This window comes from Chiloscyllium plagiosum, chromosome 3 (assembly GCF_004010195.1).
Source record: "Chiloscyllium plagiosum isolate BGI_BamShark_2017 chromosome 3, ASM401019v2, whole genome shotgun sequence".
NCBI lineage: Eukaryota > Metazoa > Chordata > Chondrichthyes > Orectolobiformes > Hemiscylliidae > Chiloscyllium > Chiloscyllium plagiosum.
In genome coordinates, this window is record NC_057712.1 from 82381298 (window position 1) to 82398707 (window position 17410).

At 39.1% G+C, this 17410-nt stretch overlaps 1 protein-coding gene across 4 annotated transcripts in view; it reads right to left on the reverse strand.

Annotated features, from left to right (window-relative positions):
- Window positions 1–252: 252 nt before the first annotated feature.
- Window positions 253–17410, reverse strand: part of epha7 (eph receptor A7) — a 302889-nt gene continuing 285731 nt past the window's right edge. For 3 of the 4 annotated variants that reach the window (XM_043685236.1, XM_043685231.1, XM_043685225.1), the window contains 4 exons: window positions 12114–12263; window positions 10173–10366; window positions 8326–8481; window positions 253–2677 (listed from right to left, as the gene is read on the reverse strand). In XM_043685236.1, the coding sequence (XP_043541171.1) occupies window positions 2563–2677; window positions 8326–8481; window positions 10173–10366; window positions 12114–12263 (615 nt within the window). In that variant the 3' untranslated portion in view covers window positions 253–2562. The remainder of the gene's footprint in view (window positions 2678–8325; window positions 8482–10172; window positions 10367–12113; window positions 12264–17410) is intronic. The other variant, XM_043685242.1, reaches the window with a different exon arrangement.

Consider the following 17410-nt stretch of genomic DNA (forward strand, 5'->3'; position numbering starts at 1 on the left):
TTCAAGGTGCTGTCATTTGGATGGGACATCAAACTGGTGGCCCACCTAGTCTACAAGATGAGTGTGAAAGACCTCGTGGCACTATTTTGAAGAAGGACAGAGGAATTATTCCCTGTGCCTTCGCCAGTAATTTCCTTCAATCAACATTACAACGAGATAGTATCGAGCTATTATATTCCTGTTCATAGAACCTCACAACACATAATTTTCTCTATAACCATACTTTAAAAAAATACATTGGGGCAGGTATCCTGATTCATGAGAGACTTACATTTATCTAAAATCTTTCCTTAATTCTTTTTTGAACTAATAGTTTATTTATTGGTGGCAGTTTATTACGGCCGGGATTATAGAATGTCAAATATAACCATTGACAAGTACAATATAACAACCAAAATCAAACCACTAGATATCATGGAAGCACTTTTCAAAAAATATATTTACAGTCTTTTACAAAGAATTGAAAAATAAGACCATGAAAATAACCACAAAAAAGCGAATGAAATATTTATACACATTCTGAGTTAACAGAGTACAACAAATTCTGGCGAGAAAAAATGTTGTTATGAAATTATACTGGTTCCTGACATTCTGTGGGAGTTCTGCTAGTCTTTTCCCATTAACTCAAAAAGAACCTTCAACCTTCTTCTGCATTGTTTCGCTGAGCTACTGTTGCTCCTCCTAGTGTTCCTATAAATCATTCTTAGATCCTCCCCCCACCCTCCCTCTGCAGAAAGTCAGGGCCACTGTTTCTGAAACGAATAAAAATAAATAATAGAATGCATAACACCCCCAAAAATGAGAAAAACACAATTATAAAATCACTGTACATGATCTGAAAAAGTCAGAAAAACGGCATCTCTTCAGAACTTTTCTTTTTAGACAATGTTTGCTACTCTACAATTTTCTTTGGTCCTAAATGTGATTTTCCTTTTACTTATTATGTACAACTGAAAATAAATGAGTTGTCTGTGATTCTCTGTCAGTGAAATAGAAAAATATAGTGCATTTTCAATGTGTATTGAGTTCACTACAGACAGACCTGTGTAAAAAATGACAGTATAAATAAATTACAACTTTTACATAAAAGCGTTCACATCCCACAACACAAGTAGATGAGAGAAGAATTCTGATTTGAGCCATGGGATATCTCATAATACAATCAAAATCAACTTAAACAGCGCCACTCTTTGGAATCCTCTAACAGTCAGTGCTGACCAGGCGACCATCATCCCTACTATGGTTGAGTAAAAACACAAGTGAGAAAGATTTAATGAATAGAGGAGTTGTAGGATTGTGCCAATCACAAATTCCTGGGTGTGAACTTTGCCCCACATTCCTCTAAGGGAAGACATTCTGATCAGAGTTAAAAAAATGTGATTGCTTCAACCATCTCTAGGTCCTCCTATGGATTCGCAGATTGTGGTCACCTTCTACATAGGACCTTTGGATTGATCCATATTCATTCTATGCCCTAAGTCCCCACAACTCACTCATGAATTCATTACCTAATGTCAAACACAAGACTTCATCCATTCCTTTATCCGACGTTATGTTTTGCACTTCATGGTTCTCTCTCATCTAAGGCTGGCCAAATCAGGTTAATAATGGGATGCCTGCCTTTACCATTCATTTTATGATTAACTGCAGTGTTTTGATGCAGTTCTTCCTAATTTTATAGTTAGAATGTTTTCGCAATCAATATATTTGCTAAAGTACCATGCTCTGAGACTTGGACTAGCTATATTTACTAAAAACAAAAATCTGATTCAAAGAACGTGAACCTCATTTTGAGGTCTCATTGATTAAAATCTTAAGGGACAATGGAAGGCTTAGGAACGGGTAAATTTCTGCTTGTAGTATATTGAAATAATTTCACTGACACTAATAAATAATACGTGGAAATGTTTGAGGATGCTAAATATATACCAAACAAGAAAAGTTATTAAGTTTAAACTAAATTGGTTCTACCTAATTGGTTCTACAAGTGGCACAGAAGTTTTAAAATCAAATGTATAAAATAAATGAGGAAGATAGAGTTGGGTTGCTGATTAATTAAGAGTCTAGGACAGGGACAACCTTCTTTGGCTTCTGCCCAATGTTGCAGGTCAGGAATGAGAAGACGGCTGAATGAACACCATTCAGCAAGCACAAATCTCAAAAACAATTTAATTGATTAACCATAACATGGTGGATGCCTTTCACAAATATAATCAATGTAAATTGATATGTACATTTTTAAAAAGCCCAGTAGACAAAAAGGTTAGAACGCTCAATGTTTTTCTTTTGTTTTGTTTTTGTATAAAGTTCTAAATGTTGCAGGTAGTAGTTTCTTCATAATGTGCATGTTCCAGCCACTCTCATTATGCACTGTTATACATCCTCTTTGTTTCTCTTTAGGTGGCTTAGAGGAACACTGTCGCACATCTTCCCTTGAATCTCTGATCCACAATAGGAAGGAAGTTAGAAGAATGTTGGTACTGACAGTACGTAGCAGCAGATGGTGGACTTTCCTCCAAATTTTCAGAAAGTCTGTTCCCTTTGCGTGAAGAGAGAAATGATCTACACTTGGATCCCTGTGCCATGCAAGTGCAGCATCTGGGCTCTCATAGTCTGAATGCTGCTCAGGATTTTCTTCTGGTGGCCAACTAATGTAATTCCCAAACTCAATACATCCCTGTATAACAGAAGGGCATATTGATGAACAATGCAAGGAGAATGCAATATATTAAGTTAAAACTATACTTCTGAAAGAGAATAATAACATTGGAGGTGATCAGAAAGTAGAAATGAAATGCATATATTCATTGCATCAAGGTTGTTTTCCCAATTGGATCCTCTTACATGTCCTTTACTGACCATTTTTATTAGCATCTCCCTCTTGTGCAAATGCCTGTGTCAATTTAAATTTTTCCCAATGCCTTCTAATTCAGCAACCTCCTTCAGAAAATTTGCAATAACCTGATGGCAAACCTAAGTTAGACTTTCAGGTTAGATTTAGCTCATAGCTTAATGTTGGCTGATAGCACCACAGACTCTGTATTTCAGTCTCCTGAAGACCTTCATTAATTTTATTGACTTCTTTAATCATTTTACACATGCTGCTACCTATTTTTTTACCCTGAAAAAGAGCACACTTATCCACTAAATTTATCTGTACACCAGCAATTTGTTTGCCTTTATAACACCTGCTTTGAATTTCTGAGCACTGCCAAGTATTTTGTCAGCTGTTGATTCCTTCATTTGGTAATCATATTTACTATTTTAGCCACTGATCTACATCGCTTTGCATTTCTCAACATCAAACACATCTTGCCATTTCACTTTTCAGTGGTGTGTCTGCAGGTCATTTTGAATTTCACCTTTTTAAAACTGCTCATCCTGCTTTCCCAGACAAACTGGAAATATCTCTAAACACAAGATTTTAATTGCAATGCCCTCACTGAGGTCATTTATACATATTATGAACAACAGTGATTACTAACAGTCAATCCCTGCAGCGTTTAAAGGTCACATTGTCCAATCAGAAATGCTGCTATTAATAACTGCTCCCATTTTCCATTATCCACATAATTTGTTCTTAAATTTACAACATCCTTGCTTTTATTGGAGCCATAAGATTATTCAGTAGACTTCATCAAATGCTTGTTGAATGTTAAGACATGCAAGGATATATTTTCCATGTTGGTGTTCCTCGAGTACATTTACACACATCAGGAGACTGCACACCCACAGCCCGTCACTTAACGAATAGAACGTTATAAGCTGTTGGAGCACAATTTCTCTTTATGTTCTCCCAACAAGCACAATGCTGAATTGAGACAATTTATCTTACAATGTCTTCCTTACAGAGTCATTTAGAATGGAAACAGACCCTCTGGTCCAACCAGTCCATGACAAACATAATCCCAAACTAAACTAGTCCACCCTGCCTGCTCCTGGCCCATATCCCTCCAAACCCTTCTTATTTATTGATTTATCTAAATGCCTTTTAAATGTTGTAACTGAGTCCACATCTGTCCCTTCATCAGGAAGTTCATTCCACATGCGCATCACCCTCTGTGTAAAAAAATTGCCTCCCATGTTTTTGTTTTAATCTCTCTCCTCTCACCTTAAAAATATGTCCCCTTGTCTTGAACACCCCCATCCTAGGGAAAAGACAGATACCATTAACCCTATCTATATCCATCATAATTTTATAAAGCTAGGTAAGGTCACCTCTCAACCTTCTATGCTCAGTAAAACAAGTCCCAGAAGCCTTTATTTATAACTCAAACCTTCCATACCCAGCAACATCTGGTGAATCTCTTCTGAACCCTCTCTAACTTATCAACTTCCTTCCTAAAACAGAGTGACCAGAACGGGATGCATTACTTCAGAAGAGGTCCCAGCAATGTCCTGTGCAACCTCAGCATGACTTCCCAACTCCTATACTCAAAGGACTGAGCAATGAAGACAAGGGTGCGAAATGCCTTTTTGATCATGCTGTCTATTTGTGATACAAACTTCAAAATACTATGTACCCGAACCCCTAGGTCCCGCTGTTCTACACTACCCAAGATAATTATTAATGTGTTAGTTATGACCTGCTTGTATTGATTTGAAGGTACTGTATTTACTATTATTTAAAAACATTAATTGACTCCTTTAGAAAAAGTAACATGATTTTTCCTTTCAAGCTTTTGTTTTGCAGCATTAGTTGTGACCTTTTTAAATCATGACTTTAACTAAATGTTTTCTCATCTATTTAGAATGTCACTCCATCATCACTGCCTCAACTTACACCCCACTTACAAACCAACTCCATACCCAACAAACAGTTAAGATTTTATACCAAAGCTTCTTCTGCTTCCACCCTTATGGCTATTATTAGCTTTATATTTATTCCATTTTGTCCTTCAGTTTTATGAAAATTAACTATTCAATCTTTTAATGATTGTTCAAATCTGATGACAATTTTTAGTGTAAATGCAGATGTCGTTTAAATGTGGTTTTTAGAGCTATGGCTGTTGCAGAATTTTCTGAGCATTTTCTTCGATACTTGTCATACCCTGTGTTCAGTCCTAGTCCTTGCTACAATAATACATGTCTGCCCACGATAGATAGGTCATTGGAAAATGCACATGTCATATGGAAACAAGCAGAATAAATTGACCCACTTGAGATCCAAGGCTTGCACTTTTATCTGAGTGTAGCTTGCATAAAAATTATGTTCGAAAAAAAGATTTTAGTATCACAAAACTAGAAAGGAAATTGTTTGATTACTATTCCTGGGGTTGCTGGGAGAGGAAGACTGCATGATAACAGGTAAGAATAGGATTCAGTTTGGCTGTAATTGCTGAACAGCTTGTCAATAGTCATTACAAAGCTATGTATTTGAATTGCAGCCATTTGGGCAAGACATGAAAGAACTCTTAATGCCATGGACAGAAATAACCGGAAAGAAAAGAAAATTGGAAGAGGAAGAAAGGCACAAGGACATGTGGAAGATTATGATGAATCATAACATCAACTTAATGGATGTGAACAGCACAAAATATCAGAAAGTTTTGGAGTTAGAAAACAGCAAATGACATTGATTTGAATTTGTTCTATTTACAGACAACTGACGCATGTTAGAGTTGATGCAGAGAAAAGAGGCATAAATCTGAGTCAGCCTAATATCAGTGATGAGAACTTTTATTTAATAGTTTAATGGAATCTGGGTAAGACTGTCACTTGACCAGCCAGAAGTCACTACTCAGAAGGTAAGACTGAATGACCTTCTTGCCAGTTGAATGGCTTGCTAAGCCATTTCAGAGGGAAGAAGTAGTCAACCACATTGTTGTGGGTTTGGAGTGACATATAAGCCAAAGCCTGTAAGAACAGCAGACTTTCTTCTTAAAAGAGCATCTGTGAACCAAATAGTTTTTACTGCAATCAAAGAACTCGGTGGTCACCATTACTGATCCTAGCCTTTTCCTCTTCAATTCTCTGCTAAAAGTCAAGTCTGACTCACAATGTAATGAACTCTACCATGGGTAAAGTAAAGGGGTAGGTTCTGTGATATTATCAGGAACTCTGCCTACATATAGACTGAAATTAGCTGGATGGTCAGGGCAGATTGGAGTTGCTGACAACAAATACAGTTACATAGATGTGGCAGCTAGGAGCAATGACTGGAGATGGTAGATGTTTTATTTCAGATCTGTGAAATTGTTGCCAGCCAAAAATGAATAATGACATCACAATGTCATAAAGTAAAATCAACAAATGCTTACTGTAACTGTGAGGTCATTTTTCTTGACCTTTTCACTTAGCCATTTAGTCTACCATTTTTAATTTTAAAAAAGGCTGGGGATTTAAGTAACTTCACAGTGTGACAGTTCTGAATGTCATATCTGCCCCTTGTAAGCATTTATGTCTATCCATAAGTTTGTGATTGCCACATCATGGAATAAGGTAGTTGCAAAGCAAACCATGGTCTGTTTAAACTCAGCACTGAATTGTTCTGCTGAGTTAGGGATTCACTCAAATTAGTCACATACCTCTCCCATTCTGAGGAAGGGTCACCAGACCCAAAACGCTAACTCTGATTTCTCTGCACAGAAGCTGCCAGATCTGCTGAGCTTTTCCAGCAACTTCTGTTTTTGTCTCACATCTCTTTCCCATTCCCTTACTGGTAAAAACTGGATCAGTTGGAAATGGGGTTGGGTCTCTAGATCCAGATAATATCCACCATTTTTAAAATGTTCGATAATCTTCATGATTTCATGAGAATCTGGCCCTAAGCTTTCATCTTATTTGTATTATGATTCATTTTAGCTCCTGTGCATTTTTTTTCACTTTTGTACACTATTACTAGCTTACAACTCTGCATTTTGACAAGACAGTTACCATGTTGGAATATTTGTGGTAAAAAACGGAACAAAAATATTAGGCCACAAATTAATTGTAAAATCTTTGTCAACACTCAACAGCTTTATCCAGCCGACATCCGCTGACATTTCTGTCACCTCCAAATGGACTCCACCACCAGAGATATACTTCTCTCCCCACCTCTTTCCGCTTTCCACAAAATCCGTTCCTTCCGTGACTACCTGGTCAGGTCCACGCCCCCCAACAACCCACCCTCCCCTCCTGGCACCTTCCCCTGCCATCACAGGAATTGCAAAACCTGCGCCCACACCTCCTCCCTCACCTCCATCCAAGGCCCCAAAGGAGCCTTCCACATCCATCAAAATTTCACCTGCACATCCACCAATGTCATTTATTGTATCCGTTGCTCCCGATACGGTCTCCTCTACATTGGGGAGACTGGATGTCTCCTCACAGAGCGCTTCAGGGAACATCTCCAGGACACCCACACCAATCAACCCCACCGCCCTGTGGCCCAACATTTCAACTCCCCCTCCCACTCTGCCGAGGACATGCAGGTCCTGGGCCTCCTCCACTACTGAAACCCTCACCACCCGACGCCTGGAGAAAGAATGCCTCATCTTCCACCTTGGAATACTTCAACCCCAGAGCATCAATGTGGACTTCACCAGTTTACTTATTTCCCCTCCTGCCACCTCACCCCAGTTCCAAACTTCCAGCTCAGCACTGTCTTCATGACCTGCCCTACCTGCCTCATTTATCTCTCCACCCTGGAGGCTTCCTGCCTATATTCCTGTTGAAGGGCTTTTGCCCGAACCGTCGATTTTCCTGCTCCTTGGATGCTGCCTGACCTGCTGTGCTTTTCCAGCACCACTCTGATCTAAACTCTGGTTTCCAGCATCTGCAGTCCTCACTCTTGCCTAGCTTTATCCAGCTGCCTCTTCTATCTTTTGCTTAAAGGATACCATTTTTATTTCGCTAGCTTGCTTTTAAAATATTTTCTTTTTAATTAGATTTAAGGCACAAGGAGCTGAATTTAAAACAAAACAAACAAATTAGAGACAAAATCAAATTACATTTTATTGCACAGGATTCTTAAGTCTTTTGGGTCTGCATAATGCAATCCCATCTTTATCATTGTAAAAATGAAAAATTAATAATGTAGCCTGCAATGTGCAAAGGAGTGTTATTTCCTCAGATCATTGGCACAGTTTATTATGAGTAATGAAAATAAATACTGCTCTTATCACAAGAGACCAGGGATTTTTAACTTATGTTTTAGGAAAACATCCACCCAATTTTATTGAAAACCAGTGGTCTTGCCCCACACAGTCTATTTCCTAAACCAACTACTGAATGAAAAACAATTGGCTTTATTTTCATTCCCTTTCAATACAAATAGCAATAGCATGCCATATCAAATCAAACTGAAACAGTCAGAGGTTTATTTTTCAGTGATGAACTCACTCAATAGTCATCCTTGCTATGGATTCCAATGTGCTATACCCTGCAGCTGTGAAGTTATCCTTGTACCGTTCCATCTTGATGGCTTCCAGCCAGTCACCTACACAGCGGAAGGATGTGAAATCAGGCGTATTCTGATCTAGAAGAGGATTAATTGGCCTGTAAAGGACAGGGGAAACAAGAGTCATGAACACAGCTAATATATACAACCATTACTGCATTTTCTATTGGTTAAACATCATAAAATGTGTTACTCATAAATGGGCTAAATTACATAATTATGAATATTAAAATGTAAAGTGAACCTCAAGACCCTCCAACACATGTAACTTCTGTCGAACTAATCTGTAAACATATGGTTATGTATGAAGAGAGATTACATACACTGCCAGGGTTCTTGCTCCTGACCACTACCCATTAACCTGTGCTTTATAGAAAGAGCATCTGGCTATCAGGTAAGAACAAGTCTAAACTCAATCTTAGTAGCCCTTCAGTTGCATTTCTTTCTGATATTCATTAGTGGCATAAGAAGACTGACAATTAGAAAGGTGCTAGAACATTGCTGAAGTGCAGTTCAACATGGAAAGGGAAGACAATGTGGAATCAAAACTTTACAATATACATAACATTCAACATTGACAACAAGGATAAAGGTTCTCAATCAATGAATAAACCAATGTGCATTTAAACAAAAAACAATGTCACATAATACTCTGATTAGTTATATTCTTGAAGAAAGTTGTATAAAGCAAATGATGAATAACAGACAGCATAAGTTTCCATATTAATTTGCAGGTAAAATTATGTTCATCAGGTATCTTAGCAATGTCTTCCTCAACATGTCAGCCCTGATTTTAGTCTAATTTTATCCACTTCGCAGTAACTCTATGAGTAAGACACCAATGGACAGTAAGATTAAATATGTAAAAAGACCACTGAATATGAGTATTTCCCACGATCGCTAATCAGATTAGGGGACAAAACTGTAACCCTTAAAGTTGTAATCTGCCAGTGTTTCTGGAAGAAGAGTCTTGGGAAATCCCATTGACTTTTGTACCTGGAAATATGTTATCACCCTACCATACTGAGGAACCAATGCCCTTTTTTAAGAAGTAGTGAGTTTACCCTAGAGCATGAAGGGGGTTAAATATTGTTTCCAAGCAGCTGGTTCAGACACCTTACAAATGGTCCCACTCAATAATGACTCTGAATTATTTCCAGTGTATGCTGGACATAAAATGTTAAGTTATGCATAACATCATAAAACAGGCAATCACTTTAGTGGTAATGAAAGGTCAGTGGTGTTTTTAATATTTTTGATCACATTCCTTCAGCCTCCACACATTCTTTTGTTTCCATCATACACACACAATGGGCAGAACCTTCCTGTTGCAGTGTGGATCTTTCAAGCAGCTATGAAACTGGTGAGCTATCTGTGACACACCTTCTGAGAAAAGTCTTCAGTATTTTCTATCAGCCAATTAGCCACATGATGGTCTCAATTAGCAGGACAGTGAGAATGGCGTCTGTGGATTCTTTTGCGGGCAAAGCGTAATTCTGGTGAGATGGGAAGGCGATGGGATTTGGAGACTCTACCACCGCACTAATCTCAAATCCAAGCCCTCTCCCTCCATGCCCAGGCAATTATGCCCCATGAGTGCCTTATCACATCTGAGGTTTCACTGGCAATGACCCAAAGCTTGTATGCCACCTCTTAAGGTCCTCTATGATGACTAACCTAATACCTTGAAAGTTGTAGATAGAGCTCATTCACTAGTGATCAACAGTGCCATTAATATCTTAATAACCCTTCAGTTACTTGGAACCCAATACAACTGACTTATGCTCACCTACTGCAGGTACCCTGGGGAACCTTCAGACTGTTTGGATTACGGATCATTTTGTCCAGGATCCCAACTATTTGATCGAACTTGGGTCTCTCACTGCGTTCCTGCTGCCAGCAGTCGAGCATCAGCTGATGGAGGCCAGGTGGACAGTCCATGGGAGCAGGGAGGCGATAACCCTCCTCAATAGCTTTTATTACCTAAACAGGAAAGGGACATTGTACAGGCAGAAGTGAACTCATGTGTGGGTAAAACAAATGATTGCATAAAATTTACTGACAGCATAATGATAATTCACATCCAGTTTACAAGCTATACACAAATCCAATTTGAACCCTAAAATATTGAGTGAAAAACTTGGTTTCTTCTTGAGAAAAATGCTCTTGTGCTATCTCTACTTTATTAGCTGAAAGCAGCAAATAGTGGTTTAAAATAGGAAGCCATTCATATATCAGGGCTTACAGTGATTGATATTATTTTAACCAGGAAGCCATGCCAACTCCGAAATGTCTTCTTCTTGGTACTGTGCCCCCCACTTGCCCACACTCTACTCCTGGCATCTTCCCCTGCCACTGCAAGAAGTGCCCCAAAGGATCCTTCCATATCCATCAGAGATTCACCTATATTTTCACAAATGTCATCTATTGTTTCTGTAGCACCTAATGTGGTGTCCTCTACATTGGGGAGACAGGACGCCAACTTGTGGATCGTTTCAGAGAACATCTCTGGGACACCTGCACCAACCACCCCCACCACCCAGTGGCTGAACACTTCAACTTCCCCTCCTACTTCACCAAGGAGATGCAGGTCCTGGGCCTCCTCCATCGCCAAAGCCTGGAGGAAGAATGCCTAATTTTCCACCTTGGGACCCTGCAACCACATGGGACTAATGTGGATTTCACCAGTTTCCTCATTTCCCTTTCCTCCATCTTATCCCAGTCCCAAGCCACCAACATGGCACCGCTCTCTTGACCTGTCCATTGTCTTTCCCACCGACTTGCTCCACCCCCCCCCGACCTATTACCTTCTCCCCACCTTCATCTACTTATCTCATTCTCAGCTACCTTCCCTCCAGCCCCACCCTCCTCCCATTTATCTCTCAGCTCCCCGGCCCACAAGCCTCATTCTTGATGAAGAGCTTATGCTCGAAACATTGATTCTCCTGCTCGTCAGATGCTGCCTGACCTGCTGTGCTCCTCCAGCCCCACACTCTTAAATCTGATCTCCAGTATCTGCAGGCGTCATTTTCTCCTATTCCATAGCGTGCTGGTTGACATGTGTCTGCAGTAACTGCGACTGCATGCCATGCATTTTCATGCCCCAGGAGATTGGGAGGTCAACACATTGGATACTCAGTCTGATTGTGTCTTTGAAGACTCACCAAAATCAGGATTTACAAGGTCTTCTGATTTGTCGAGGTCAGCAGTGTTATGGTCATGATGGTGATAGTGAGAAAACTGTGCGCCTGCTATTGATGTTGCTCTCTCAGAACAGAGCTGCTTGCTATGCTATACAAAGGCTTCACCACTACTTATTTGCCAGTGTTACAGAACTTGTCTTTGATGTATGACATCTCAATCAACAGAGCTAACAAATCATGAAATGACTTGCATTTACAATGAGAAATAATTCAATTATTTTTAAGAGTGTGAGCTTCATTGAATTAATTGCCATTTCTTTCCTTAGCAAAGACTAATCAGGGGCCTGACATATGGTTGGAATCTATTTACACAAGTGAATACATTGATTAAAAATCAGTTTGATAGAGGTGCATTGCTCCTCCCTCGATGATTTTCTCTCTTAAGCTTGAAGTACTCAGTATTTGTAACAATTACTCTGCATTCGAATTGCAGATTGTTAACCAGTAGTTCAATAAGAAGTTGGTTCTTAGTGTACACAAAGAAAGTGCAGCACTAACTGATCCATCAGTGATAAAGAGTAACTTACATCCTGGTTGGACATATCCCAGTACGGTCGCTCTCCATAGGACATTACTTCCCACATTACTATGCCATAGCTCCACACATCGCTGGCTGATGTAAACTTACGGTACTGAATAGCTTCAGGAGCAGTCCACCGTACTGGAATTTTACCTCCCTAGGTGAACAAAGAACAGATTGTCAAAGATTGTCCAAGACTAATTTTAAACCTGCTTTGATTTGGTGACATTAAAAATGCCAAGCTTGCATGTAGGTACAATTAGGTATTCACAGAGTTGGAAAGGCTTAATGTACTCAAATCCAGAATTCAAGTTATGTTTTTGGCAATACTTCCAAAGGGTTCAATTTGGAAATATACACACAAAGCAATTTGCTTTCCTTCATACCCTTCGGATCCTACATTCTTGAGAGGCTTTGAACTGAAATACAGTCATGGAGATGTGCAGCACAGAAAGAGACCCTTTGGTCTACCTCATCCATGCTGATCAGATATCCTAAATTAATCCAGTCCCATTTGCCAGCATTTGGCCCATATCCCTCTGAACCCTTTCTATTCATAAACCCATCCAGATGCCTTTTAAATGCTGTAACTGTACCAGCCTCTACTACTTTCTCTTGTAACTCATTCCATACATGCACCACCCACTGTGTGAAAAGGTTGCCTCTTAGGTGCCTTTTAAATCTATCCCTTCCCACCTTAAACCTATACCCTTTAATTTTGGACTCCCCTACCCTGGGGAAAAGACTTTGACTCTTCACCCTATCCAACCCCTCATAATTTTATAAACCTCTATCAGATTCCCTCTGTGAGGTATTCTCAGCTTCTGATGCTCGAGGGAAAATAGCCCCAGTCTATTCAGCCTCTCCCTATAGCTCAAATTCTGCAACCCTGGAAAAATCTTTGTAAATCTTTTCTGCACCCTTTTCAAGTTTAACATTTCTATAGCAGGGAGACAAGAATTGAAAGCAGCATTCCAAAATTAGCCTTACTAATATCTTGTACAGGTAGTTCTCCTATTACGTGGTAGTTGTGCTGTTGTGCAACCCCACACTATACAAAAATCGTGCAATACAAAAACACTTAAAGTGTTGGCAATGCAATTGTGTTATAGCCAACACACACTTTAAAAGTTTGTGTTTTAGAATAAGTATTTCCTATTCAACCAATCGCATTACAGCCAATTCACGTTAACGAAAGGCACATTACAGCAGAACTGCCTGTACAGCCGCCATATGACAGTCCAACTCCTATACTCAATGCACTGACCAATAAGGCAAGTGTTCCAATGGCCTTCTTCATTACCCTGTCTACCTGTGATTTCATCTTCAAGGAACCATGAACTTGCAGTCCTAGGTCTCTTTGTTCAGCAATACTCCCCAGGACCTGACCATTAATTGCATAAATCCTGCCCTGATTTGTTTTACCAAAAGCAACATCTCACATTTTCTCAATTAAACTCCATCTGTCACTTCTCAGCCCAGCAGGATGATCAAGGTCCATTATATCACCAATTTTGGTGTCATCTGACCACTTACGAACCATTCCTCCTAAATTCACATCCAAATCATTTATATATATGATACATCTTAAGCAGAGCAGAACTACATAATCCCATTGACGTAAACACTGCATCAGCTCCAGTTCCAGACATTTTGGCAATTTAAATGTTAAGGGTCAATGCATCCCCCATTTTTGACTCCTGGCACAATGAGGTAGAGAGGTTTTTTTGTTGGCACACATTACCAGAGCAGCTCTGGTCCAGTAGAGTTCAAGGAAAAAGGGAAAATAATACTCATATAGATATTTCTTTCTTTTGAAGTTTCAATAATGCTGAAACAATGGATTTGATCCTTTTCTCGTTTATTCTCCATTCCAGACTCTGATTCTTGTAACATGGGGCACCAGAGCTTTACAGATTTCCTTCGTATAATTGCTCAAAGCATGAATAAGGGAAATATGCCACATGATGCATTATCTTCATTGGAAAGACAGTGTAATAAATTTACAAATTAATTGATTGGTGTCATGGATCATCTGGATTTTCAATGGCACTATTGAGACCATGGCTGTGTCTTAAATTCCAGCTCTCTCCCACAGGCACTCTACCAGATCATCGCCCTTCTTAGTCCCAGAATTCACTGGGAATGGTGAGTAGGAGCAGCTAGTGGTGTATGCAAGATATCAATGAATGGACATGCATAGACAGCATGCTTATTGTTTCTCAACATGTTTGTGCAGTGAGTATGGATTTTAGTATCAGCCTGTACTGGTTATATCAGCAATTCAATGTTGGATGCTCTTTGCTGACCTCCATATGCTTAGATTCCCATTACTGTTTGACTGAATCAGGAGTCTAGCATCTATCCATAACTCTTATTTCTGAAAACTCTACTTCACAATTCACAGGCTTCATATTTTTTCTATCTATTTTATTTCTTCTTACTTTGTCTCTAACAATCTACCTGCATACACAATGCATACACAAAAGTCATTGAGTCTTTCAGCATGGAAACAGATCATTCGGTCCAACTCATCCATGCTGACCAAGTTTCCCAAGTAAACTAGCCCCACTTTCCTGCGTTTGGCCCTTACCCCTTTAAATCTTGCCTATTCATTTACCTGCCCAAGTGTCTTTTAAATATTGTAGTTGTACCTGCATCTACCACTTCCTCAGGCAGTTTATTCCACATATGAACAACCCCCTGTGTGAAAGAGTTGCCCCTCAGGTCCCTTTTAAATCTTTCTCCTCTTACCTTAAAAAATGCCCTCTAGTTTTGAACCCACTCACCCTAGGGAAAAGACCTTTACTATTCACCTTATTTATGCCTCTCACGATTTTATAAACCTTTATAAGGTTATCCCTCAACCTTCTATGCGCCAGTGAAAAATGTCCCAGCCTATTCAGCCTCTCCTTCTAGCTCAAATCTTCTATTCCTGGCAATATTGTGGTAAGTCGTTCCTGAACTGTCCCCAATTCAATAATATCCTTTCTACAGCAGCGAGACAAGAACTGTGCACAGTACTCCAAAAGCAGCTTCACCAACTTCCTGTATAACTTCAACATGACATCCAAACTCCTGTACTCAGTGGTCTGAGCAATGAAGGCAAGCTGGCTAATTTTTTTTTTCATTTTTACCACTTTTCAATATGCTCTTTGAGTGTCAGCAGCAGCTCAGATGGTAGCATCCTCAGCTCTGATTAGAAAGTTGTGTTTAAAGCACCACTTTACTTTCTCCTTTAATATGGAGTGCATTATTTTTGCTACCTTCAATGTTAAATGACTGGTCTATAATTCACTGGGTACATTGTTCCCTTTACTTAAATATGGTGCAAAATAATTTAATGTCTACTAGTCATCTGACAGAACACCATTTTAAATGCATTATTAAATATCTATAATAATGTTTCTGTAATATCTTTCCTAAATCCTTTTAAAGTACACAGATGTAATCCATCCTAGCCAGATGATTAGTTCTCTTTTTGAGTTAGTTAACTTTATTTAATATTATTCCTCTTTTTAATGTTGTTATGTCTTTTTAATCACATTTTCTGGTTGTTTCCATTTGATACATCTCCCTGGTACAATCGGAAACAAATTTTTTTTAACATTACTGCTATTTCTTGACCACTGCTTGTGATTGTGTCCTAGCCATCACAACCTTCAATTTTTTATTTCTGTGTCTGTACAAACTGTTTTATGTTTCTTGACACTTCAATTTCCTAAGTTGCTCTTCGTCTTCCCAAGTCTTATCCCTTTCTCCCCTCTTTGCATTCTCCTTTACCAGGACCTTCCCTGCGCTTCAACCTTTCCCTTATGAATTTATTTATCAGACTTTGAACATTACTGTGGTATAAATAGGAAATTACAATTGTCTGTAAAATCTTGCTAAAGGGAGTTTAGATTCATCATAATTTATTGAGAAGGTAACATTCGGCACATGTTTCAAGCTGAAGTAGACCAAGTAAACTTAATTTTACTTTGTGTGCATTCAGGTATAGGATAATATACCTGTTATGAGCCAGTGATACATCAAGTGATTCTGATGACAGGCCAATTCATGAATAGGGAAATATGTGAATGCCATTTTATTGCACATTTACAATCACATGCAGATGTCAAACATGAACAAGCTCAAGCTCCTATTTACAATTAGAAAAGTCCAAGTTAAAATACTTATTGGCATCAAAAAGTACAATTCAGGACTTATTTTTCTGCCACTCAGGAAATAAAAGCAAAATTCAAGACCTGTTAAAAAGTATCCACCATGAGCCTTTTGAAGCTCTTCTGTTCCTACTCCACACTATAATTGAAGTCATTTAAACATTAACCACATTGCCATTGGTTCATTAATTGTCCAAAACTAATTTTCATTAAACATTTTATGTGTGGTATGAAGTGAGAAAAGCACAGCTGCTTTGAAACAGACTTCCATATATTTCACACTTTTTAATCCATCCTAAGTTAAGGTTACTTCTCATAGCAACCTGCTTCTAAATGACATCTTTAATACAGAAATTGTTGCAAGGCATATTATGGAGTTTAGCCATGGAAGTGCAAGGAAAAATAACCAGATGCCTGGTTTAGAACTAGGCTCCAAGGAGCACTTCAAAAGTAGGAGACATATTAAGGCAAATTGACTTAGGATGAAAATCCAAAAATGATATCATAAGATGGTTGCAGGCCCTGCAATTAATAGAAGAATGGAGTAGATGTGCATGTTTGAGTGAGAGAGGCTAAAAGGCATGGACTCGCTTGTAATGAAAGTTGCCAAAGATGAAAGTGATAGTTCACTAGGATATAGTACAAGCTAGCAGTTGTCAAAGCATTTGTGCTGGCGAAGTTTGGAATCCTGCTCACTTGAGAAGTCAGGGTGACTGATAACAAGAATTTCTGAGGCCGTGGATATGATGTTACAAAGTCAGCAGATGTTGACCATTGCTCAAAAAACATGGAGGCTGCAGGTGAATTTGCCTCAAAAAAATCAACCGGGAGAAAGCACACACACACACAGGGAAGACCAATTGGATTCAGAGCAGAGCAGAAGGAAATAGTAATGGTCTGTTTCTCCAATCACAGGCTCGTTCTCTCCTTTGCTGCTGCTGTTCGGCTCAATTATGCTCGCTGCTCCTCTAGTTACAGGCTTTGTTTCTCTTCCAAAAAAGAAATCTTGTAACTGGAGGAGTAGCGACCATTTAGGGAACCTCTGCAGAAGTGATCAGGGCCTACAGGAGCAGGGTTGAGGAGCCAGCAGGAGAGGAAGATGGTAGATCTGCCTTTTCATCGAAACACCTATTTTATCGAT